At 38.0% G+C, this 24,977-nt stretch overlaps 1 protein-coding gene across 1 annotated transcript; it reads right to left on the reverse strand.

The window, feature by feature from the left end:
* Positions 1 to 5,526: 5,526 nt before the first annotated feature.
* On the reverse strand, positions 5,527 to 18,428 carry LOC110288104 (E3 ubiquitin-protein ligase Midline-1; the record flags this gene model as incomplete). Its single annotated transcript, XM_021154546.2, has 2 exons — positions 5,527 to 9,541; positions 18,221 to 18,428. Coding segments are annotated over 2 exons (557 nt in total), but the record flags the coding sequence as incomplete, so codon positions are not given.
* Between the last annotated feature and the right edge of the window lie 6,549 nt (positions 18,429 to 24,977).

Genomic DNA, 24,977 nt, shown 5'->3' on the forward strand with positions numbered 1-24,977 from the left:
CCACTCTCTACAGGTTGGCTTGTATTTGGGAGGAAATGAAGAAAAGACCAGTTTGTATAAAAGGTAGAAGGAAATTCAGACCTGGGAACACAAGAACAGGCTCTGAAATGACAGTGGAAACAAAGTCAGCTGATCAGCTAACACAAGTAAGCAGGGCAGGAACACATAATTGGTAACCTGAGTTACTGAACAAGTGAATAACAGAGGCTCAGGTTGAACTGCTACCTGAAGTTCGAAGTTCACACTGGAAAGCAAGTCAGGAGAAATTCAATATCACAGAATCAAGCTACTGAGAACCAAAGAATAAACCTGGAACTCTATGGTGTTATGGTACAGAAGAAAGAATTTTTAAACTAAAGAAGCATGTCTTAGTTAGCATTTCTATCGCTAAAATGAAACACCATGACAAAAAAATCAAGTTTGGGAGGGAAGGGTTTCTTTGGCTTATACTTCCATATGGCTGTTCATCATCAAAGGAAGTCATGATTAGAACTCAAACAGGGCAGGAACCTGGAGGCAGGAGCTGAAGCAGAGGCCATGGAGGGGTGCTTCTTACTGGCTTTCTCCCCATGGCTTGCTCAGTGTTCTTTGTTTTGGAACTCAGGACAATCAGCCCAGGGATGGCACCTCCCACAGTGGGCTGGGCCCTCCCACATCAATAACTAATTAAGAAAATGCTTTAAAGCTGCATGTTGTGGAGGCATTTTCTCAATGGAGGTTTCTACCTTTCACATAAATCTGTGTGTCAAGCTGACATAAGACTACCCAGCATATAGCAAAACACCAACGTCGTCAAAGTGAACCACTTTCAAGATGGAGTCAGTGCTATATTAGATCATGCTGGTTTTACATCTGGGTTGTTTGCACAGTATGGATCAAGCTAAGCCAGCAAATAAAAATTATATAAGTATGCTCCAGGTTTAGAATTCATGGACAAAATTGATACAGGAGATGATAAAATATTGATGGGTAAAATTCATTCCATTTTTTCCCAGATAAACTTGTAGATATTATAATGATCAGGTGGAATTTAGCTGAAGGTAGATATTCTAGATTTTATTTTAATATTATTACCTATATTAATACTATTTTGTTTAATGGGGGGGGGTTCGAGACAGTTTCTCGGTATAGCCCTGGCTATCCTGGAACTCACTTTGTAGACCAGGCTGGCCTCGAACTCAGAAATCTGCCTGTCTCTGCCTCCCGAGTGCATCTTTTGTTTAATTTTAAAGCATATAAAGGATAAAATACTACATTTGACAATTGACATAATGCAATTCAAATCTTTGCATGCACATTACTTGCATGAATCACTAAAAACTTGTTTTAGATTTGCTTTGTATTTTACTTTTCTTTTTGGAATCATTATATAATTTCATCATTTCCCAACTCCCTTTCCTCCCTATAAACTCTCGTGTATGTATCCCTTGCTCTCTATTCATGGTTTCTGTTTTTCATTAAATGTTGTTATATGACTATGAATATGCATATATATTCATAAATGAAGCCTATTTAGTCTGTATAATGTTATTTACATGTATATTTTCAGGGTTTAATAATCTGATATTGGATAACAAATTGGTGTGCTCTACCCTGGTAAAAACCATTTCTTCCATTCTCAGTAATTTTTTTATTTGCCTGTAGTTCAGTGTATATTTTTAAATTTTATTTTCATTAGTATTCTGACTCCACATATATTTTTTCTGAGGATGTCAGATTCCCTGGAACTGGAATTACAGACAGTTGTGAACTGCCCTGTGAGTGCTGGGATTTGAACTTGGGTCCTTTCAAAGAGCAGCCAATGTTCTTAACTGCTGAGAGCCATCTCTCCAGCCCTCAGTGTATATTTTTTATTTTGTGGTTTATGTGGTGGTCATCTATGGGAAGGAGTACGTTTTGAGAAATACAAATATGTAAATAGCCTTCACCAGCATACATGGGAGAATTTGGAGGAAGAAAAGTGAATGCAGAAATGCTATAACTGTATTATAACCTCAACAATAAAAATAATACTAAAAATAGAGAAAAAGAACATAAAATTGGGTGGTTAGGGAGGCATGGATTGTCTCGGAAGAAGTGAAGGAGAAATATGATAACAAAATATATTGTATAAAAATGTTTATCAATAAAAATTTTAAAGAATGATAGATGTTGTGAATTTAGAAGAAAATAGTAAAATACATCCATGGGAAACCGGAATTTGGCTCTAAATATTTATTAGTTACCTATTATATGGCAAATATTTGGCTAAACAAATCATGGTCATCGATTTCAGAGATATTAAACTCTGGGAAGTGCATTTGAGCAGAAATAGTAAACAAAATTTTCACTGAGTAAAAATATATATATATAACCAGGAGAGCATCACGAAGATGATGAGCAGTGAAAGGATACCTGTGAGTGGATGTTAGGGGAATGTGGCTCAAGTTGGGATGTCAGAAAGACTCCCATGGAATTGCAAAGTTTAGTAGGAAGTAGGTAAAAAAGGTTGGGAGGACTTTATCACTTCAGTGGCAGAGGTTAGAGACATGAAAGGGATGGAGGTTGTGTGCAGAGGTCAAAGACATACTTAGGAGTTAAAAGGAGGTGGTAATGGATTAGGCACAGAGGACAAAAATGACATCAAATATACATCTATGAATTTTGGCTAGAAGGAGTTTTCCAGCATAGATCATGAGTGCAATTCTGAACACACTGAAATCCAGGTGTCCTTTAGGTTTCTGAAAGTCATTACCCCCTTACCAGTCAAATGCATTTGGCAGAGCTTAGAGAAAAACTTAGACCTCAGGATTTGAATTTGTGTTCAGAAACAATTTTTGCACACAGTGGTGATGGAGGCAATGTAAGGGATATTTTGCTTATGGCAAGATTAAAAAGAAGTTAGCTTTGCGTATCTCAATAAACTGTGATATGTCAAGATGAGGATAGGTGAAGACTTGAGAATGATTTTTTTTTTAAGTGTGGATGCCACTTATATCAGTGTAATGGAAGCATTTTAGCTTCTGATGGCACATAGAAAGGTACATTGCTGGGTGCGCACAAAGCAGTAGCAGGTAAGAACAGCCCTTTGGGAAGCATGACTGAAAAGAGGTGCAAGAGGCCAGTTGTTGGAGGGGAAATACCATTAGGTAAGGGGACAATTGTTAGTAGTATGTGAAATGCACTAGTGAAGTTGAATAGGCTTTAATGGCCATCATCCAAATCGTGCTTTGAGAATAAATAGTGCAAAAGAACCAGTATTTTAAAAATCATTTTTCTGCACTATTTTTTTAAGTTGGTAATTGGTTTTAGGCCATGACATGTTTGCTTGTCAATTGATATGCTTCCTATCTAATCATGCTTTAATAAGATCCAAAGAGAAAACTGCATTCCTTTCTATAGATTGCCCATCCTAAGTTAGGACAACTTAAAGAAAGGATTTTCTTTAAGTCCTAGACCTTACTTTTATCTAAGCGTGTATTTTTTGGAGAACGCTGATATTCAAGGGAAAGGGAATTTACAAGTGCCATGTGCCCCCCTTTTGTCTTCCTATTATTATTACAAGCAATAAATATATTACGTGAATTAAGACAAAAAGAATTGCATGTGGACTGCCCTGGGAATTGCTTGTCATACCCTTCAAGGTAACTTTAAAAGGAGATTAATTATAGTGGTATCTTTTAAGTTTCAAAAGTTCAAATGGAATGGACTTAAAATGCTCGTCAAAGAGAAATACATTTACACACCTGTCACTAGTGAGAAGTCTGATTTGAGTTCACCTTATTAAGGTTGTAAAACTAATCATTATAACATTGGCATGCCCCACCCTAGTCTATCAAATGAGGGAATCTTATTATATCCATTGAATGGGCCTATCTTAAGTACTCCATAACCAGTTCTCCATGGGTTCAGTGGTTTCCCTGATTTGATGGGATTTAATATTGCTAAGAACTTTTAGAGCTCACTTAGACAGGAAGTGAACAGAGTCCAGTCTTGAGTGAATGAGAGGGTAGAGAATGCCCCAGGACTTTGGGTAGTCCAGCATCCACTACAGCAGAGGCCAAAAAAAAAAAAAAAAAAAAACCTACAGCTTGCTGGCCAAGTTTTATTGGCTCCCAATCACAGCCATTTACTGACGTATTTCTATGACCACAGACTGGAGGAGTTATGGCAGAGACCCTGTGCCAGAAAACCCTAGGGTTCACCATCTGAACCTTAAAGTCACCAATGTGGGCCATAATACTGACTGGAAATCCTGGATGAGCTTCAGAATAAAGTCTTTTGAAAGTGCATGCTGCTGCATTACATTTCAACCCTTGTCAGGATAGGTAGGATTCAGAAGTCAGCATGTTTTTTTGTTTTTTGTTTTTTGTTTTTTTAGATGCTATGAGATTTTATTTGTTGATTATTAGTAATGATAAAAATCCAGTAAATTTTGTTTTTTAAAAATTTTAATTTTTATTAGATATTTTCTTTATTTACATATCAAATGCGATCCCTAAAGTTCCCTATATCCTTGCCCCTGCCCTGCTCCCCTACCCATCCACTCCCACTTCTTGGCCCTGGCCTTCCCCTGTTCTGGGGCATATAAAGTTTGCAATACCAAGGGGCCTCTCTTCCCAACGATGGCCAAATAGGCCACCTTCTGCTACATATGCAGCTAGAGACACGAGCTCTGGGGGTACTGGTTAGTTCATATTGTTGTTCTACCTATAGGGTTGCAGACCCCTTCAGCTCCTTGGGTACTGAAGTCAGCATGTACGGACAAGAACATTTTCATGCAGTCAGATGAGGAATCTCTGTACAACCTCATTTTGTCTTGAAAATACCTAGCCTTAGAAACACATTTCACGGTGGAAAACACTTTTTATATAGGCTATGAGGTTAGGGATTTCTACAGAGACTGTCTCCTAAACTCTCAGTAGTACCAGAATCTATATAATGCTTGTTGGAACTCAAATTGCTGGATACCATCTTCACAGGTACTGACCAAAAGCCTCGAAGTGAGACAGAAAGGGAGTTTCCACTGTGTTTGATGGTCCTGATACTGTGGCTCTGTGCAACTCATTCTGCTTAGCACTGACATAAACCAAAAGGGCTTTCATCTCCAAAATACAGGAGTCAGTTCCTGTGGCTCCTGACATGGGTATTGACATGGGAATGGGTATGGAAATATACTTATGAACCACCTGGAAGAATGACTGCAGACCACACTATAATGACCACTGTTCATCTGCTGACAGTCACTGTTCCTCTCTTCCCTATCACCCCTGTGAGACTTGATATCAAGCAATCTCTACTATGGGTTTCCACTCCTTAAGGAGTTTGCTTTTATAGTGTTTAAAGTTCCATGTAAGGCTTTTTCAGTCTTGTAAAGCAACAATGTTTTGAATGTGGAAGGGTGGATACTGGTTATGAAAGTTTCAGATGTCAAAAAAAAATGAATTGCATAACATAAAATAGTGGGAGCAACAAGCAGATGTCAAATAAGGTCATGAATGTGAAAAAATAAAATGAAGAAAGGCAACAAAACCAGGTAAAGACATGTTTTGGTGCCACAAAAGGATTTTATTTTGAACCAGGAAACAACAGAAATCGAGAATAGATTCTGGACTGAGGGGATTGGCAGTTGACTCAAGTACCAGGGATTGAAAGTATGCTGCTCCAAGGAGACATAGAAAAAAACTTCCTTTCTACAACAAGATCATCAAATCACAACACTTAGCTCAATAATGTGCATTCCCACCGTCTTAGATTGCTTTAGAAATCAGGCTTACTGTAAGTATTTTGTAAATAATTTTAGGGATGACAGTGCCACTCCTGTGAAGGTGTTGACTTCTGTGCCTTTTTGTTTGTCCCTGAACAAAAGCAAACATTCAAGAGTAGCTAAACTAGGACACAGCTGACATCTTGAGCCATATATCATTTTCTGGTGAGAAGCTTCACTGTGCACTGCAGGATGTTTAATGGCATTTCTGACTTGCACCCACCAGATGCCAGGAGCAACATGTCTCCAATTTGCGATTACCAAAATTGACTCCAGATAAGGCCAAATGTCTTCTTGGGTAGCAAAATCAAGAACTTGATGAGAAGCACTATTTTCAAAACATTTCTCTTGCTAGTGTCATTGTCTCTGCATGCCATTGATGCTTTACCAAGAGAGACCAGATGTCAGCTTCCCAGCACCAGATGCACTGAACAGGCAGTCACATGTCTCTCTGCAACAATTTGTATGCACCCCTGGAGCTGAGATACAAATCCATCTTGAGTAGAGGGCACTGGCTCATTCCTCAGGAAGTTCAAGGTCCATATATCAGTACCATAATAAAAGTCTGTCCATGTTCAGGTTGCTTTTCCTCCCACAGAAACCATCATCTATACAGTCATTTTCTGAAGTCACTTTCTTTTAAAGCTGGAGAGAAAATTTTTACCCTACATCCATTCTCAACTCTTCCACTATTTAGACTCATACTTGAGTATGAATGAATCTAAGGCAAGTTTCAACAAGCAACATGTTTCTCTTTATCCATTAGGAAGAGCAGTACCATGTTTTGGAGTCCTGTTCCAAGGACTGGCTACATAATATGCAAGGCCAAGTGCAAAAGTGAAAATGATGGTCCCATGTTCAAAAATCACTAAGTTTTATAATAATGAAAAGAGAACATGATACCAAGCTTAGGTAGGCTCTTTCTGTGCTCAGGGCACTTGGCAACTGAATCATTCACATGCACACGGTGCCAAGCCTTTAAAGCTTTCATTGACAACTCATCAATTTTGTTGTACTAATTTGATTGGCACTGCCATTTCTTTTGCCCCTCTATATAAATGCTTCCTGTGAGTGGCCCCAATCCATTTAAAGAAAATGCAGAGTTAAACTGCAGCAAATGTTTACATCATGTATTTTTAGACTTAAAAAATCCACACAGAAATCTTTTCTACATCATTACAGCAATTAAACACTGTGGTCTTTCACCATATACACATTTTTCCGTAAATATGACAACCTGGAAATAGTAACTGCTACATCCACAATGTTTTTAAGTTAGCCAAGAGTAAGACTTGCACAACAAAATTATAGCATAATCTGTCTTGTCCTTACAAAAATAGCCAAAACACACCCTCAAAAGCTTGCAGTGAAAATCTGAATAGTAACATCTTTATACTGAAAAAACATATCCATTGAAATATTGTCCTGATCATAAATGCTTTATGTTAACATCATAAGGCAAACTGTAGCATTTATTGTTACCTGGAGACAATGAGGTTTTAAAAACTCAGAATTTGAGTTTTAGACCCTTTTGTGTAGAACCTGTAAGTGTACAAAGTGCATTAAAATATCTATTATCCAGTTACCCAAAATGTACATAAAATGACTGAGACAACCTTTTCGGTTTATTCAGGGAAGGCAAATACATATTTTTATACTGTCAAAATGTTCTAATAAATTTTTAGAGAAAAATGAAAAATTTTCCACCGAGGTGTCCATTTTTAAGATGTGAAATTGTTTTAAGCTGCTATCAAAATATTCATCTGGGTATAAATAATATAGTCAATATATAAAATCTATCCATTAAGAAAAAGGACATCATCTGCCAGGGAAGGGACAGAAAGACACAGGAAACTGGCTTTGTCTTCCATGAAATCCAGATTGGCTTGCACATCAAATGTGACCATGTGATGCTGAAATGAAGAGTGTATCGAGTTATTTCTGGGAAATGGGTGATTTGATTAAGAAAGAAAATCACCAAAACCAATGCCTCAATCCATTGGTCTTTTCAGTCAATGACTGGTTGATGTGGTGGCCCAGATAAATATTTTAGCAATTGAAACCACTTATACAGGTCAATATCCTTAATGAAGGTGAACCCATGCCAATGTCCCATGCCAAGATCACCTGAGAAAGTCTTAATCCAGAGACCACTACAGTTTATCAGGTCAGTATGAAAAGAATTTTAGCTGTAATTTTATTAGTAGGTTCTATTGGCAGATTTTTCTGTAGTAACAGTAAATTAGATTTTTTTTCTTACAACTCTATTATAAACTATACTAGGATATATGGGGATGTCTATATCTTCAAAATGTGCTTACTAAAAGACTGTAACTTTAAAGGCATGTACACTAGTGACTAGTACTTTGTGTAATATGTCTTATCATTACATATAAATACTGTTTTTGGTGACTTATATTTGGACAGTGTTTAAGGGCATGTGCTCATGTCCCAGAAAACAAAATCAGTTGAAAGTGGGATTGCTATCTGTAACCGGCCATGCTCCGAATCTGTAGCTCCAGAAAGAAAAGATAATTTGATTTGTGGAAAGGAAAAGTAGGGCACCTATTAAATGTAGTGAAAAAATTTCATAGACCCAAAAATGACTGGTAAGAGGTAAGGTAAAACGGCTCTATGAAATAAAACAGAATTCTACTTTTGATAAAACCCAATTCAGCATGAATTCTTAAACCATTTGGAGAAATCAAATGACAACAGTTAATTTTAATCTCATTCAAGATATTAGCCCAAAAGCTTCAGCCCTGGAGAAGTTGGTGAATATATAACCAAAGTTTTATGGATTCCCAAATCCTCCCATCAGTCATGGCTAAGCTTGAGTTCCAAATTTAATTCTTCCATTCTCCCTTATTCTTCATTCTATTTGATCCAATACAAGTTTCTGATATTACATCACAGTAAAAATATCTCAACTTAAATAAGAGTAAGGAAGCCTGTGTACTTCCTTACTAGGCTCAAAATGACTTTTACTTTTGCTGTATATTCGGTTATTCTAAGTGGAAGTACCTAGCATGGCCTTAGTATGGAATAGAATGTAAGAAAGTGAAAAAACACAAATCTACAAAAGGATTTTTTTTTTGCAAGCTCATAGACTGATGAAATGAAACTGGTAAAGGGCTGGTAAATTTATGGGCCTCTTAATGGACAAAACCAAGTGATTCCTAACAGCTGTGACCCAAATTATGCTTCTTTTATAAATAATCTATAGACTTTCCTCTAAATACAAAAAATTAAAGAAATGATTAAAGCCTGTACTTAATACAAAACACAGTAAAAGGAAGGAAATCTCCCATGTGGAGCCCTATCTGAGCTGGTTTCTGGACAAATTGGGGAATATTTCATTACACTCTGGAAGCCTTAGTTTCTCAATCCCCTAAACAGTGGCCTCAACCTTTGTAATTCCTTGGGGCTGCTTTGGGGCCAGGTACTCAAGGTAGCTGTTCTGTACAGTCCAAATGGTCTGGGATGGGAAGACCAGTTATAATCGTCAAACACTTGTTCCACACAGTAAAGGTGGGACACACAGGCTGCGCAAGCGCCACGTCAAAGGTGTAGAGGTGGATGGAGTTCAAAGCATCATAAAAAGCGATTGAGCCATTATCATAGTCCAGCAGGATGCCTACGCGCCTGAGGTGAGGGGCTGGCTCGATGGGGATTTCCTTGCTGTTATGTCTCACCACCCAGTTATTGTTGCAGCGGCAGAGGGCCCAGGAAGCAGAATTCTTCCCAATCCATTCATGTTTTGGAGCCGATTTGTATGCAAGGCCAATGGCGTACCTGCAGAGAAAAAAAAATCACATTGCAAGTAAGTAAAGTTTGCTTGTGGTCTACAGGTGTTTTTTAACATGATCATTTATTTGTGATCACACTCCCTTTAAGTATTTAAACCTAAATATGTATCTTTGTCCTTCCTAAACACATTAGAGGTGGAAGGTGACCAGTATGTTGACCTACCTTTCTGTTTGCTGCTTAAATGTTACCAGAGAATCTTGACTTTCCATTTTACTGCCCTGTATCTCTTTTGTGAATGCCTGTGCAGTAAAATTTTCTGTACCAGCCCAGATCTTCCTATAACAATTGAAGTGTTTTGTTTTGTTCAGTTCTGTTGTCAGATGTCCATATGACAATTGGGCCTTGGAACTGTGGCTGGTGAGCCTAGGAAATCAACTTTAAATTTACAGATAATCCATAATTTAGAATGCCCGGACTAAAGATAGTGTAAATAAACCTTATTAAAGCAATGTACTATCAGCAAAATCATCCTCTGAGTTTTGATTATCTCCTTAGCTTGTGATATACAATAATGTACTTTTGTATGACATTGGGCATGATACGAGAACACATGTGATACCATACACTATAATGTACCAAAGACAACAAAAGATATAAGAAAATCAAGACTTTATTACAAGTAGAACTTTGTGATAGAGTTATCCTGATTTAAGGCTCATAAGTAACCTGAGAATATTCATGACAGGTCAAGTTTAGCTATGACATTCAGGAGGATAGATGATGTCAGAAATACAGTTATTTTTTAATTGTGGCATTTTTAGTTATCCTTGGGATTGTCAGTGTATCGACTCAGCATAAGTATGGAAGCACCTCTGTCTCTCTGTCTGTCTATCTATCTATCTATCTATCTATCTATCTATCTATCTATCTACCTATCTATGTATCTACCACCTGTTTATTTTAAACACAGTTTCATGAATTTTAATTTTTATTAAGTTTATTTAAATAGCTTTATATGGAACAGGGCTGCCATACTGGGGACCATGACTCTATATAAGCTTATTAGGCTTATTCTATCAACAGACTTTAAGTTTTGTAACTGCTATCATATCTGCCATTTGTCTGTGGCTTTGGATGTACTTTGGCAAAGGCAAGCAGTGAGAATGATTTCCACATATGAGGTTAAGTCTTCTGTCATCATTCAATCTCAATGTCTTATCTATAGGAAAAATTATAGTCTCCATATCCTCAAGTTAAAGAGTAAAAGAAAAATGCATTTTAAACCCCAATTACAATGGCTGGTATGTAATTCTCAGTAGCTATTATTATATCATTACTACCTAATTTCATACTAACAGTAAGTATGAAAATCAAAATTGAAATGTAGGATAACTCAAAGGGCCACAAGTTTAATTGACACTATGTACTCTGTCCCTCTCACCAGAAATGGTGCAATTTATTATTTTCTGATTATATTTTCTACTGCACTTTAAGGTTTTAAAAATATCTTTGAGAAGGCTGGAGAAATGGCTTATTAAGAATACATGCTATTTTTCAGAGGACCTGATTCTGATCCCCAACACTATATTATGTAGCTCACAACCACATGGAACTCTAGCTCTAGGGGATCCAACAGCCTCTTCTGGTTTCAATAGACTGACTGACAGAAAGACAGATGAATGAATGGAGTAATAAACAGTGACAGACATATACAAAGACAGAGATATGTGAATAGAGACAGACAGACATGCAGGCAGATGGACAGACAGGCCTACAGACAGACAGGTGAACAGACATAGACAGATTAAACAGAGATGACAGACAGGACAGACAGAGATGAACTGATGGACAGATGGACAAGCAGATGAACAGAGACAGATAGAAGGACAGATAGGCAGATGGACAGACGGACAGGCAGATAAACAGAGACTGACAGGACAGACAGAGAGATGAACTGATGGACAGATGGGCAGGCAGATGAACAGAGACAGATGGATAGAAGGACAGATAGGCAGATGGAAAGATGGACAGCCAGATGAACAGAGACAGATAGAAAGTTAGGAGAGACAGATGGACAGATAGATGGACTGATAGATACTTATGTCTCTGATGAACAGAGACAGATGACAGGCAGACAGACAGATGAAGAGACAGACAGAGATAGAGACCGATAGACTGGTGGAGAGATGGACAGAGAGAGACAGATAAACAGACAGACAAGACAGATGGACAAAGAGAAGGACTGACAGGGAGACAGAAGCAGACAGACATATGGATAGACAAATAATCATGACAGATGGACAGACAGAAACAGATGAACAGAGACAGACAGATAGGCATATACAGAAGGACAGATAGATGGACCGATGGAAAGGTAAAAAGAGACAGACAGATGAACAGAGATGGATGGGCAGAGGACAAATAGATGGATAGACAGGCAGATGAACAGAGATAGACAGAAAGACAGGACAGACAGATGGACAGATAGATGGACTGATGGACAGGTGGACAGACACAGTCAGACAGACAGAAGGATGAACAGACAGATGGACAGGAAATATGGATAGACAGACAGATGAACAGAGATGGACAGACAGAAGGACATATAGATATACAGATGGACAAAAAGGCAGATGAACAGAGACAGAAAGACAGGATAGACAGATGGACTAGATGGACTGGGACAGGTGGACAGACACAGACAGACAGAAGGATGAAGAGACAGATGGACAGGAAATATGATAGACAGACAGATGAACAGAGATGGACAGACAGAAGGACAGATAGATAGACAGATAAACAGAGACAGATGACAGACACATGAACAGAGACAGACAGATGGACAGAGACAGACCAATGGATAGATAGATTGATGGATAGATGGACAGAGTTAGAGACAGACAGAGCAGACAGACAAACAGAAGGACTGATGGATAGGGAAACAGACAGACAGACAGATGGATAAGCAGACAGATGAACAAACAGACAGACAGATGGACAAAGAAAAATGGACAGAGAGAGACAGGCAGACAGGTAGCCAGACAGACAGATGAAGAGACAGATACAATAGCAGTCAGATGGACTGATGCTTAGAGACAGACAGACAGAAGAACAGATAGACAGACAGACAAATGGATGGGCAGATAGACAGAAGATGGATAGACAGATGGACAGAGACAGAAGAGCAGACAGACTGATAGACAGAAATAGACAGAAAGAACGGCAGACAGGTAGACAGATGGATGAATAGACAGAGGATATATGGACAGATGGACAGAGAAGATAAATGGACATACAGGGACAGACAGACGGATGGACAGACAGACAGATGGACAGATAGTCAGGTGGATAGATAGACAGATGGACAGATAAAGACAGAAGTACAGACAAGGGAACAGACAGCTTGACAGACAGACTGCCAGGCAGAGACAGACAGATGGACACACAGAGATAGACAGAAGGACAGATAGAATTACTGACTGACAGGGGGACAGACATAGACAGACAGACAGATGAACAGATCCAGACAGGTGGGCAGAGAGACAGATGGACTGAGACAGACAGAAGAATAGAGAGACAGAAGGACTGATTGATATATGAACTGACCAATTGCTGGACAGATGGACAGAAACAGACAGATGAACAGAGACAGACAGACAGAAGAATATACAGATGGACAGAGAAAGACAGACAGATAGAAATAGGCAGACACACACAATACACAAAACAAAAACAACAAAAAACAAAAATACTAAAAGTAAAACTTATGAATTCAACTTTGAAAGAAGAAAAAAAAGTAATCTCAAAGTCAGGTGGGAAGGAATAGGAGGATTGATAAGGTGATAAAAGGGGAGAAGTTGAGAAAATGTGTCTAAGTGAAAAATACATTGCATAAAGTTCTAAAGAAATTAATAAACCATTTTAAAATTCATTGATCAGACAGTTACCCAGTTATTCTAAATATTCTTACTTACTAGTCAAAAGTAAAAAATCTGAAGAATTTTCCTACAATATTCAGTTTCTTAATCTCTTTTTAAATTACTGAGACATGTGCTTTAATACTTAAAACATTTCACAGCTAATATCATAAGCCAAACACATCATTATTAATCAAGAGTATATAACCCTGAATTCAAGCCTTAATACAGTGTAATCAAATATTGACATATGGTATCTTACCCTAAGCAGAGAGAAAAACCTCACTGGTCTTAGTTAACAATAACATTTTTAGAAAAGAAAAATCACATATATTGGATATAAAATACAATCTCTTTAAAAGAGGTATGCTAAAAAACATGCCCACTGGTTTTGAAGTCACGAGAGTTGGTGAACTGGCCCTGTCTCTCATCTGCTGCAGCACACTCTGGTGGAAGAGATGCAAGTGAGACAGCCCTGAGAGCCAGAGCACTAGAGATCTGGCTGTGCCACTCATCTGTCATTAGATGGGGTGGCCTCTCTCTACTTTTGATTGTTGGGAGAGCTATCCATGCCCCCTTACTTGCTCTAGCACTCTGGGAAGCAGGCCCTGTACCTTGTCTGGACAACACAATTGTCCTTATAGAAGGTGAAGGCCTAAGTGAGCTGTCCTGAGGTCAGGAAAGCAGAAGAGTTGACTCTGCTTCCTGCTGACAGCAGCATTGGCTGTCCTAGCTGGAACAGTGCTGAAGAGCTCACCCTGGTGGTGCAGATAACGGAGAGCCAGAGTGCTGACCAGCTTGGCTGGACCCAGGGCTAGATCCAGGGCCCTGAGTTGGTCCATCCCCAAATCTATATCATCTGTAAACATTTGGGATGCATGACAAGGCCAGTCCTACTGATCCAAAGATGCAGGATCTATATGACACGGGGCAACTGTGGGATGACTGGGAGTCTCAGAGAGAATCCAATATTAATGGTGTCACAGAAACTAGAGATCCCAAACCAGCCCAATAACTCATTGCAATGAACATTTACAAGTGAAGATGTGTAGACAGGGGTATATACTGTGGGACACGCTATGACATTACAGCATCCAAGATGAGTTGTTTTCTATGCTTTGGTTTTGTTTGTGTATTTTTTATTTCAGGAAGGAGGTTGCAAGGGTGAAGGGAGGATAAGAGGAGACAGGGAGATGAGCAGGATTGAAGTACATGATATGAAACATATAAGGGATCAATAAAATGTTTTTTTAAAGGAAAGAATAAAAAGAATAAAAAGAAAAAACCTTTAAAAAATTGTCACAACTCAAGTAGATGTAATGGATAAGCCACTATATCAGTGTGCTAGGCCGTCTATTAATCCACACATCTGACTCCTTTTATCTTTGTGGGTCCTTACTGACTTCTGTTTATTTGTCAAGAGCTAACCAATACATTTTTGAATATTTGCCCTGCCACCCCCTCTCTCTGTCTATGTATGTGTGTGTGTGTGTGTGTGTGAGAGAGAGAGAGAGAGAGAGAGACAGAGAGAGAGACAGAGAGAGAGAGGGGGGGAGGGAGGGAGGGAGGAAGGAAGGAAGGAAGGAAGGAAGGAAGGAAGGAAGGAAGGAAGGAAGGAAGGAAGGAAGGAAGGAAGGAAGAAAGAAAAGAGTTAGTTAGTTCATGCCCACATGGAGGACAGAATTTGACACTGGGTGACCAGTGATCTCTGGGGAATCCTCTTGTCTGTATTCTCTCACTTCCATACTAGGGTTACAGGCATGTGCAACCAATGTGTGGCTTTTACATGGATGCTGGAGATCCTAACTCAGTTCATTATGCTTGCATGTCAGGCCCTTTACCAACTAACCCATCTTCCTAGGCCCATGAAATGCATTTTGCAACTTAAAACATCTCCTATGAAGTTGTAGTCTACAGCTTAGCAGACACTATTTTCACTTTTTAGATAACGTGGAAACTCAAGTTGCATCCCCAAATAACAATGACTGTATTATTTCCTTCCTGATGGTGCATACAAATTTTAAGTAAAAAAAACAAACAAACAAACAAAAAAACCCCCAAAAAACCTCTAATGTTTATTTTTAATTTGAATGTCTATTGAGCCCTTTGAAATAGCTGTAGCAGTGAGGGCTGACTTTATTCAGAACACCAGAAAGTTCAAATTAGAAAAATCCAAAATTGCATGCTGTCCTCTCCACTCTTAGTGTATTAATGTTGGTATAAACCCACTATTACTGCCTTAAGTAACACCATTTCATTAACACTGAGTACATGTTTACAGCATTTGCGAGCAAGAAAATAACCAAGTATACAGTCCATTAAGCAAAGGGAAATACCATTATTCTATCATTAATCTATGAAACTATGCCCAGATGTCCATTGAGCTTGAAAGGTGTAGGTAGCGTGGAATGTTCCATTAAGCTACACAGTGTGACATGGAGAAATTCAAAAGTACACAAACTGTATTTCTCAGAGTAATGTTAGCATGTCCTATTACATGGATCATAATGTACATGTTAATTTAAAGTCAAGCACATATTTCATGAAAAAGAACATGCTATACTAACTGTTGTAAGTCAAGGTATCATAGGTATTTAATTGTGGGGCCTACATTTTCTTGCTGTTACCTTCTAGGAAATGTGAAACTACTTTTTACACAATATATTTGTTAATGGATACAATCCGACTTGTATGTAAAGACTCAATGTATGGCAATTAATTATAGATTTTCTTTTTTCCATACATGAGTTAGTTTGGACATCTGGAAGGTGTTTTAAAGGTAATGCTGATCTGTGTTTATGTAACTAAAGTGGCCTGGTAGAATTTTGCACACTATTCATTAATGGCAATGAGATCATAACGATCATGTACCATTTATTATAAATAATTATTAATGAGATTATAATCATTTAGACACCAGATTTCAAAATATCAGATTAATACAGCACACCAATTATCTAGAAATGTTTGCTTTTCTGCTCACAAATTCTATTTCCCTTTGTGCTTTTATCTGGCCTTAACACAGCTCAAAGTTTCAAGTGCCAGTCTGGGGAAATGGTTCATTTGGTTCAGAGACCTGAAGCTTGATCATCCAGGTTCAATGTAAAAATCTAGGTATCACAGTAAAGCTATACTCACAAAATCTCAACAAGACTGAACAATTTCAATAAGAATAAATATCACACTATACACAGGGGAAATCCCATGGGTCCCTACACATAAATAAAAAGCTATAAATAAAATTAACTTCTGGAAGAGGGAGAACAAATCTTTCCTATGGATAAGCCACCTGCTTGGTTATCTAATGCCACATGGTCAGCCCTAGAAACATATAGGGAGCAACACTGCGCAGACTCAGCAGGTTAGATGCATATAGATTTACTTATATGTGTATGTAACCATAATGGTTAAAATTAGTCAAAAAAAAAAAAAGGAGACCCCATGAATTTGGAAGAAAGGTGGCAGACATGGAAGATGTAGGAAGAAGAGTAAGGGGACAATTAAGCAATTTTATTTTAATTAAAAATTTTAAAAAGAGGAAAAACTAGCTAAGTGCAGTGGTATGTATATGCCTATGATTCTCACACTGGGGAAAACAGCTGGCCTCCATATGTATACATATATAAAGGCGCACAGTCACATCTCAAGTGCCAATGAATTCTATAGCCTTGGAAGAAGTAGGACTTATTTTCTGCACTCTTGAAAGAATGCTAGAACATGAAAATGGTCAAGGCAAAGAGAATTCGGAGGACAATAAAGGATGAAAAACTATCCGCTAGGCTAATGCAGATACTATTATTAAGAGTAGGGATAGCCATTCAGTGCAAAGTTACTTCTTAGATTTGGGTTGATTGGTACCCAGCTGTGTGCACTTTGTATACATTGCATTTCTTGCATTAATCCAAATTAAAATTACTTTTTAGTAGAATTTTAGCCATTTTCACCACTCTCATCTTCTTCCTCCACAATATCTCTTCTGATTTTCATGACAGCCATATCTCATTAAATATACTACTTTGTGCTCTAAAGCATAATTTTAACATTTGAAAACTATATCACCCTTTAGTTAGTAATGGCATACTCTGGAAATTAAAAGCACAAATCAACAAACTACAATCCAGAGGTCAACCCTTGACCCTTGCCTGTTTTCACAAATGAAGTTCTATTAGCACTCAGCCATAGCCATTTATATATGCATTGTCTGTGGCTGCAGGCCCATTATAGCAGCCTCGGGCTGACTACTTGGGACAAAAATGCCCTGGACTGTAAAATCAAGACATTAACTCTCTTGTCCTTTATTTGTGGGTTGCTAGTTAAAAGTTAGAGCCCTGACCACAAAATTTGTAACTACCAACTATGAATTTTATGACTTTGGGCCTAAGTTACCTCATGTATAAAAGGAGAATGATATTATATATATATAACAAATATATATATATATATATATATATATATATATATATATATAGCCTTGAACTGACAATATACCTGAGGATGACCTGCACTACCATGTTAGATTTCTGCAGTGTTGGAAACAAACACATAGAACAGAACTAGACCCAACCTCTAGCTTAAAGTATAAACCTAGTTGAGATTAACCCTTATCAGCTAACCAACAAATATATATTTGCTAGCATTAATCAATGGTTGCTATTGAATTGACACTGATTTCAGTGTTATGTGGCATTATCGCAGCAGTAAGTTTGGGTCTTAGAATGGATGCAAGCTGTAAATTCATGTCCTTGACAAGGTACACAATAGCACGTGCCTTTTTACAGTTGCAGAAATATATACAGAAGCTGCCTACCATGTACTTCCACTTATGACCACTTCCCAGTAATGACGGCCACTATCAATGAACACATTTCCAGCTACTCCATAGCTTCCTTGACTAGTGAAGCGTTCAGGTGTGTGACTCTTTTTAGATGATGATTCATCACGTTCAACAGTCAGGTTGTCATGGGACACCTTCAGTTTTCGATGAGCAGATTTGGGATCCAGTTTAAATGGCTGACCTAAAAACAAGTTCACAAAAGAAAAAGACATGAAAAAGCACTGTTTATTGGAAAAATAACAAATAGTATAACCTTATTCAAATTTAAAAGTCTGAAACAATGGCTGAAGAGATAGCTTAGTGGTTAAGTACAACCACTGCTCATCCAGAGGGCCCAGGTTGATTCCCAGTACACATTTGGAAGTTCACAACTATCTATAACTCCAGTTCCAATGGATCTAATTCTTCTGACATCTTTAAAGCATCAGGCATGCACATGGTACACAGAGATCTATGTAAGCAAAATACCCATACACATGAAATACAAATAAAATGTGTGTGTGTGTGTGTGTATGTGGAGGGGGGGAGGTCTAAAACAAGACATTACTATCTGAGTTATACTTCCTACTATAGAACACTATCTTAAATTCTAATAGCAATTTAAGGCTTATAAACAGTGCTTTTAAAGGCATTTACTTATTGACAATTTATATGATGTTCAAGATATACTTAAGCAGCAGCAAGTCTCTATATAGTGCTAGAAACAGTAGTGCCTAATAAGAGCATGGCTATGCTTGCTTGAGTTTCTACTTAGAGAGGGATCCAGTGTTGCACAAAAACCATTCAACAAAAGAACAGACAAAGAGTATCCAAAACAGAGAGATCCCAGCACAGATGTTTTCTTGCTGAAGAACATCCTGGAAAGGAGGAGAGAAATGAACACCTTATTTTCAAGGACTGCCATATTTACTTGGACCTAAAATACACCTGTGCTAAATAGACTCTGGAGCAGAGACCAAACAAATCAAGATTTCACATTTTAATGTAGAGTATTCTAAACACTCAAACACATCATTCTGAGCTTGAGAAAAGTGAAAGCACGACTCTTTAGGCACTTTCAATAACTACACATTTAAAATCTTGTTCAGCTCACAAAAGTAGTGAAGATGTCAGTAATTGTTGTGTTTGATAAAAAGATAAGAGGGAATAAATATGTTTGGTGGAGGCATTGTATGGTGTGGGGGGAGGGGAGCCATGCTGAGGCATCCCTTCCCCATAGGTATTAGTCACACAATGATATAGTATAGAATAGAGTGTATTTAGGTCATGGGGGGAGTTGAGAGACAGAGAAAGGCAGGGAGAGAAGGGGAGAGTAGAGGAGTAGAGGCAGGTCATGAGCATGTGGAGAGAGAGTGGGAAGGGAATGGGATAGAGGGGGAGCAAGAGCAAGAGGAGAAGAGGAGAGAACAAGAGCAAGAGAGTGAGGAGGGGACAAGGAGCCCTTTTATAGTGAGTCAGGCATACCTGGCTCTTGCCAGGTAACTATGGGGCGAAGCCGACTAAATGCCAACAATAATGCCAAGTTTTCTATATTTGGATTTATTAATATACATAATAAGAAAAGTTCTCTTTCAAAACAAACATGTGTTTTGAAATGTTTACCACTAAAATTCCTAACAGAGTTACTTATGGATATTTGATGTAGCTGCTATATCGTTGTCAATTCAGTATTGGTTCTGAATACTGCCTGTTGTTTGTTACCACACAGAGAGAAACATATTACCATTTGGTATAAATACCACACTGTCCAACTTCATAGCACAGTTACAGTTGGGAGATACCTTCTGCCCATATGCAGTTCAGACAATCATGGGGAAAAAGCCTAACAAATATAACAGCAAGCAATATATGTTTGGCTGTAGACTAAAATAGGGGTGGTGCAGCTTGGATCAAAACATAACAGAACCTCAAATTTTTTTGCCTTTATGTCAGTGACCACCACACTTTATCTGCAAAGAAGAAGAAAATAGATGTTTTCAGTTATGTAGGCCAAGTAGTTTCTTTTGTGACTCTGTCACTGCAGTGAGGAAGTAGTCACAAATTGGTAAATGACCATTCATGGGTATATGTTAATAAAACTTTATTTTTAAATGTAGGTAGTCACATTTGGCCCTTGAACTATAGTTTTCTTATTCTTGTTTTGTATATCTGTAGATATCAAAGGAAAGAAAGACAGTTGACATGCCAATATAGATTGAAGAATTCTCATAAGCTTTCACCCTTAGAAAAGGAGCCACATGGAAATTTGTGGTTTCTGAGAAACGAAGAATCAGTCTTCTGTGGGAGCAAGCATTCTGATAGGTTAGTGATTCCAAAGAGGTCACCTTAAACATATATGACTAGCAGTAAATGATCTTGAAATGTGATATTGATAAATGTGTGTGTGTGTATGTGTGTGTGTGTGTGTGTGTGTGTGTGCCTGTGAGTAAGACTTATAATTAAAGAATTACTGGTTATGAATTTGAAAAGGGGTAGAAGAAATTGCAAGGAGAAAAGAGACAGGAAAATGATGTAAATACAGTACTAATATCTGAAATTCTCAAAAGAATATTTTTTTGCTATATTTGTATCTTATCGAAACATTCAGTGTTTTATGGATGTTTGAAGATCTTATAAATTCTTAAATCTATTTCTAGATGTATCATTTTGGTGTTATGATAAACTTAAACTTCCAACATATGGAAATTATTCATGGACATTAAACATAAATAAACAAAATTAAAAAGAATAAAAGATTATAAGCCTGATTTAAAAGAAAACAACTCTCAAGGTCTGAGAAGGTAGCAGGGATTATCAGAGGCTGTCAGACCTAATGGATTATACCTGTAGTTTAAATTTTAAAGTTTATATTTAAGTTGTCTTGTAAAAATAAAAATAATAATCTCAAGGGACATTCATGCTAGCAACTGTTAGGGGTAAGGTTTCTTAAAATATTCTAATTTTTTTAAAGATTAAAGACAAACATGAGTAAAAATAATAATTTGACAGCAATGGGCATAAAAGGAAAGAAAAAAAAAAAACTCCATCGCAGAGCTCACCATTTACATAGGCATGAGTGCTGTGTAGCCTCTTGCCAGTGATGAATAGCAGAATATTCAGAAAGATGAGGCTTGAAATGGAGAAGAATTGCCTGTAGCACCTTGTTTGCCTCCATTCTCCCTCTCTGCCACTCACACATACAGCAGGGGCTTGCCAGCTTTAATGGGACCCTGTATTCTCATTGAGCCAATTCTGTCTGGGTCACAGATGCCTTTCCCAAACAAACCACCGCCCATTCTTACCAACTTTCAGGCTTTGGCTTCAAAGAAGACAAATTAGCTTGAGAAGGAAATTCATTGTATTACTAAAGAACTTAAGTCATCAGACCATATGTAAAGGACATGACCTTATCCTGGCTACTGTGTTTTTACTTGGACAACTCTCATAATAATTTTTGGATATATTCCCCAGCTGAAAGTCTTTCTTATTTTAATCCATATGCCACATCACAGTGCAACAAAGCTTTATGTTTCACAAATCTTCACCCAGCCTCTAACATATAAACCTGTCAACTTATCTTCCCATAAAACCAACTGCCTCATGACTCCTAATGGGTTTACCATCTGGTTTTGTTTGTTTTTATTTTGTGATGCTGGGGATTGGAACCATGGGTTCACACAATCTAGCCGATCAATCTACTACTGAGTTATATCCTGAGCTATATCTGACAGAGTGGTCTCAAACTCACACTGTAGATTAAGCTGGCCTTGAATTTAGAATTTGCCTGTAGAACAGGCTTGTCTAATTTTTATTTTTTAAAAATGGGTAGCCATCTTGGGCCCAGGATCCCTCAGTGACTAGTCTGTGTAGGTGAGACTGTGGACTACAGAAGCTACACAGCTTCTGGGACAGGCAGAAGCAACACAGCTTCTGGTACAGGTCCCATTTTAGGCCTTCATCTTAAGCCAGGAGGCAGGTCCTAACACCAGGTATCTGTGCACCTTCCCTGCAAGAGGAGAGTTTGCCTGCAGAGAGTACTCTGACCCCTGAAACTCAGAGTAGAGAGCTAGTCTCCCATGTCTGCTGAAAGAGGCTAACAGAATCACGAGAGGAACAAGCTCCAACCAGAGACAACTATAACAACTAACTCCAGAGATTACCAGATGGGGAAAGGCAAATGTAAGAATCTTACTAACAGAAACCAAGACCATTCACATTTCTATTTACACTCTCTACAGCTTCATATACTTTGAGCATATGTTGTTAGGTCTATTTATGATATTTTTTTAATTTATTTTTTAATTAGGTATCTTCTTTATTTACATTTTTAATGCTATCCCAAAAGTCCCCCAGACCCCCCCACTCCCCTACCCACCCACTNCCACTTCTTGGCCCTGGCGGCCCCCTGTACTGAGGCATATAAAGTTTGTAAGACCAATGGGTCTCTCTTTCCAATGATGGCCGACTAGGCCATCTTCTGATACATATGCAGCTAGAGACATGAGCTATGGGGGTACTGATTAGTTCATATTGTTGCTCCACCTATAGGGTTGCAAACCCCTTTAGCTCCTTGGGTCCTTTCTCTAGCTCCTCCATTGGGGGCCCTGTGTTCCATCCAATAGATGACTGTGGGCATCCACTTCTGTGTTTGCCAGGCCCCGGAATAGCCTCACAAGAGACAGCTATATCAGGGCCCTTTCAGCAAAATCTTGCTAGTGTATGCAATGGTGTCAGTGTTTGGAGGCTGATTATGGGATGGATCCCTAGGCATGGCAGTCTCTAGATAGTCCATCCTTTCTTCTCAGCTCCAAACTTTGTCTCTGTAACTCCTTCCATGGGTGTTTTGTTCCCAGTTCTAAGAATGATCAAAGTGTCGACACTTTGGTCTTCGTTATTCTTGAGTTTCATGTATTTTGTAAATTGTATCTTGTATCTTGGCTATTCTAAGTTTCTGGGCTAATATCCACTTATCAGTGAATACATATTGTGTGAGTTCTTTTGTGATTGTGTTACTTCACTCATGATGATGCCCTCCAGGTCCATAAGTATACCTAGAGGGTTGAATGTGATTATTTTAGTTGTAAGAAGAAACTAAACTGAAGCCATTTTGAATAAAACTTTCATTTTGAGTAGGGGTCAAATAAAAAGAGAAGAAGTAATTTAACAACAACAAAAAAAAAAACCATTTAAATCTCCAAATACCAGATTATTAAAGAATACATTCAATGAAAGAGTATCTTGTAAATATTCAAAATATAAGAACAATTGTCTATAATGGAAAAGAAAAAAGAAAAAAAAAAAAGAAATGAGGACCACTCACCATCATCAGAACTCCCCACTCCCACCTCAACCAGTCCTGGATACCCCAAAACACCAAAAAAGCAAGACTCAGAGTTAAAATCATATCTCATGATGCTGGTAGAGGACATCAAGGGGGACTTTAATAACTCACTTAAAGAAATACAGGAGAACACTGCTAAAGAGGTAGAAGTCCTTAAAGAAATACAGAAAAACACAAGTAAACAGGTGATGGAATTGAACAAAACCATCCAAGACCTGAAAAGGGAAGTAGACACAATAAAGAAAACCCAAAGTGAGACAACACTGGAGGTAGAAACCCTAGGAAAGAAATCTGGAACCATAGATGTGAGCATCAGCAACAGAATACAAGAGAGAATCTTAGGTGCAAAAGATTCCATAGAGAACATGGGCACAACAATCAAAGAAAATGCAAAACGCAAAATGATCCTAATTCAAAACATCCAGAAAATCCAGGACACAATGAGAAGGCCAAACATACAGATAATAGGAATAGATGAGAATGAAGATTTTCAACTTAAAGGGACAGCATATATCTTCAACAAAATTATAGAAGAGAACGTCCCAAACCTAAAGAAACAGATGCCCATGAATATACAAGAAGCCTACAGAACTCTAAATAGACTGGACCAGAAAAGAAATTCCTCCTGACACAGACACATAATAATCAGAACAATAAATATACTAAATAAAGATAGAATATTAAAAGCAGTAAGGGGAAACGGTCAAGTGACATATAAAGACAAGCCTATTAGAATTACACCAGACTTCTCACCAGAGACTATGAAAGCCAGAAGACCCTGGGTAGATGTTATGCAGACACTAAGAGAACACAAATGCCAGCCCAGGCTACTATACCCAGCAAAACTCTCAATTAACATAGATGGAGAAACCAAAGTATTCCATGATAAAACCAAATTAACACAATATCTTTCCACGAATCCAGCCCTTTTTCAAAGTATAATAAAGGAAAACACCAACACAAGGATGGAAACTACCCTAGAAAAAGGAAGAAAGTAATTTTTCAGTAAACTAAAAGAAGACAGCCACAAGAACAGAATGCCAGCTCTGACAAAAAAAAAAAAAATTATAGGAAGCAACAATTACTCTCCCTTAATGTCTCTTAATATCAATGGACTCAATTCCCCAATAAAAAGACATAGACCAACAGACTGGCTACACAAACAGGACCCAACATTTTGCTGCTTACAGGAAATCCATCTCAGGAAAAAAGGCAGACACTACCTCAGAATGAAAGGTTGGAAAACAATTTTCCAAGTAAATGGTCTGAATAAACAAGCTGGTGTAGCCATTCTAACATCTAATAAAATGGACTTCCAACCCAAAGTTATCAAAAAAGACAAGGGGGGCACTTCATACTCATCAAAGGTAAAATCTACCAAGAAGAACTCTCAATTCTGAATATCTATGC

The sequence above is a fragment of the Mus caroli genome, unplaced genomic scaffold (assembly GCF_900094665.2).
Source record: "Mus caroli unplaced genomic scaffold, CAROLI_EIJ_v1.1 scaffold_12063_1, whole genome shotgun sequence".
Classification (NCBI taxonomy): domain Eukaryota; kingdom Metazoa; phylum Chordata; class Mammalia; order Rodentia; family Muridae; genus Mus; species Mus caroli.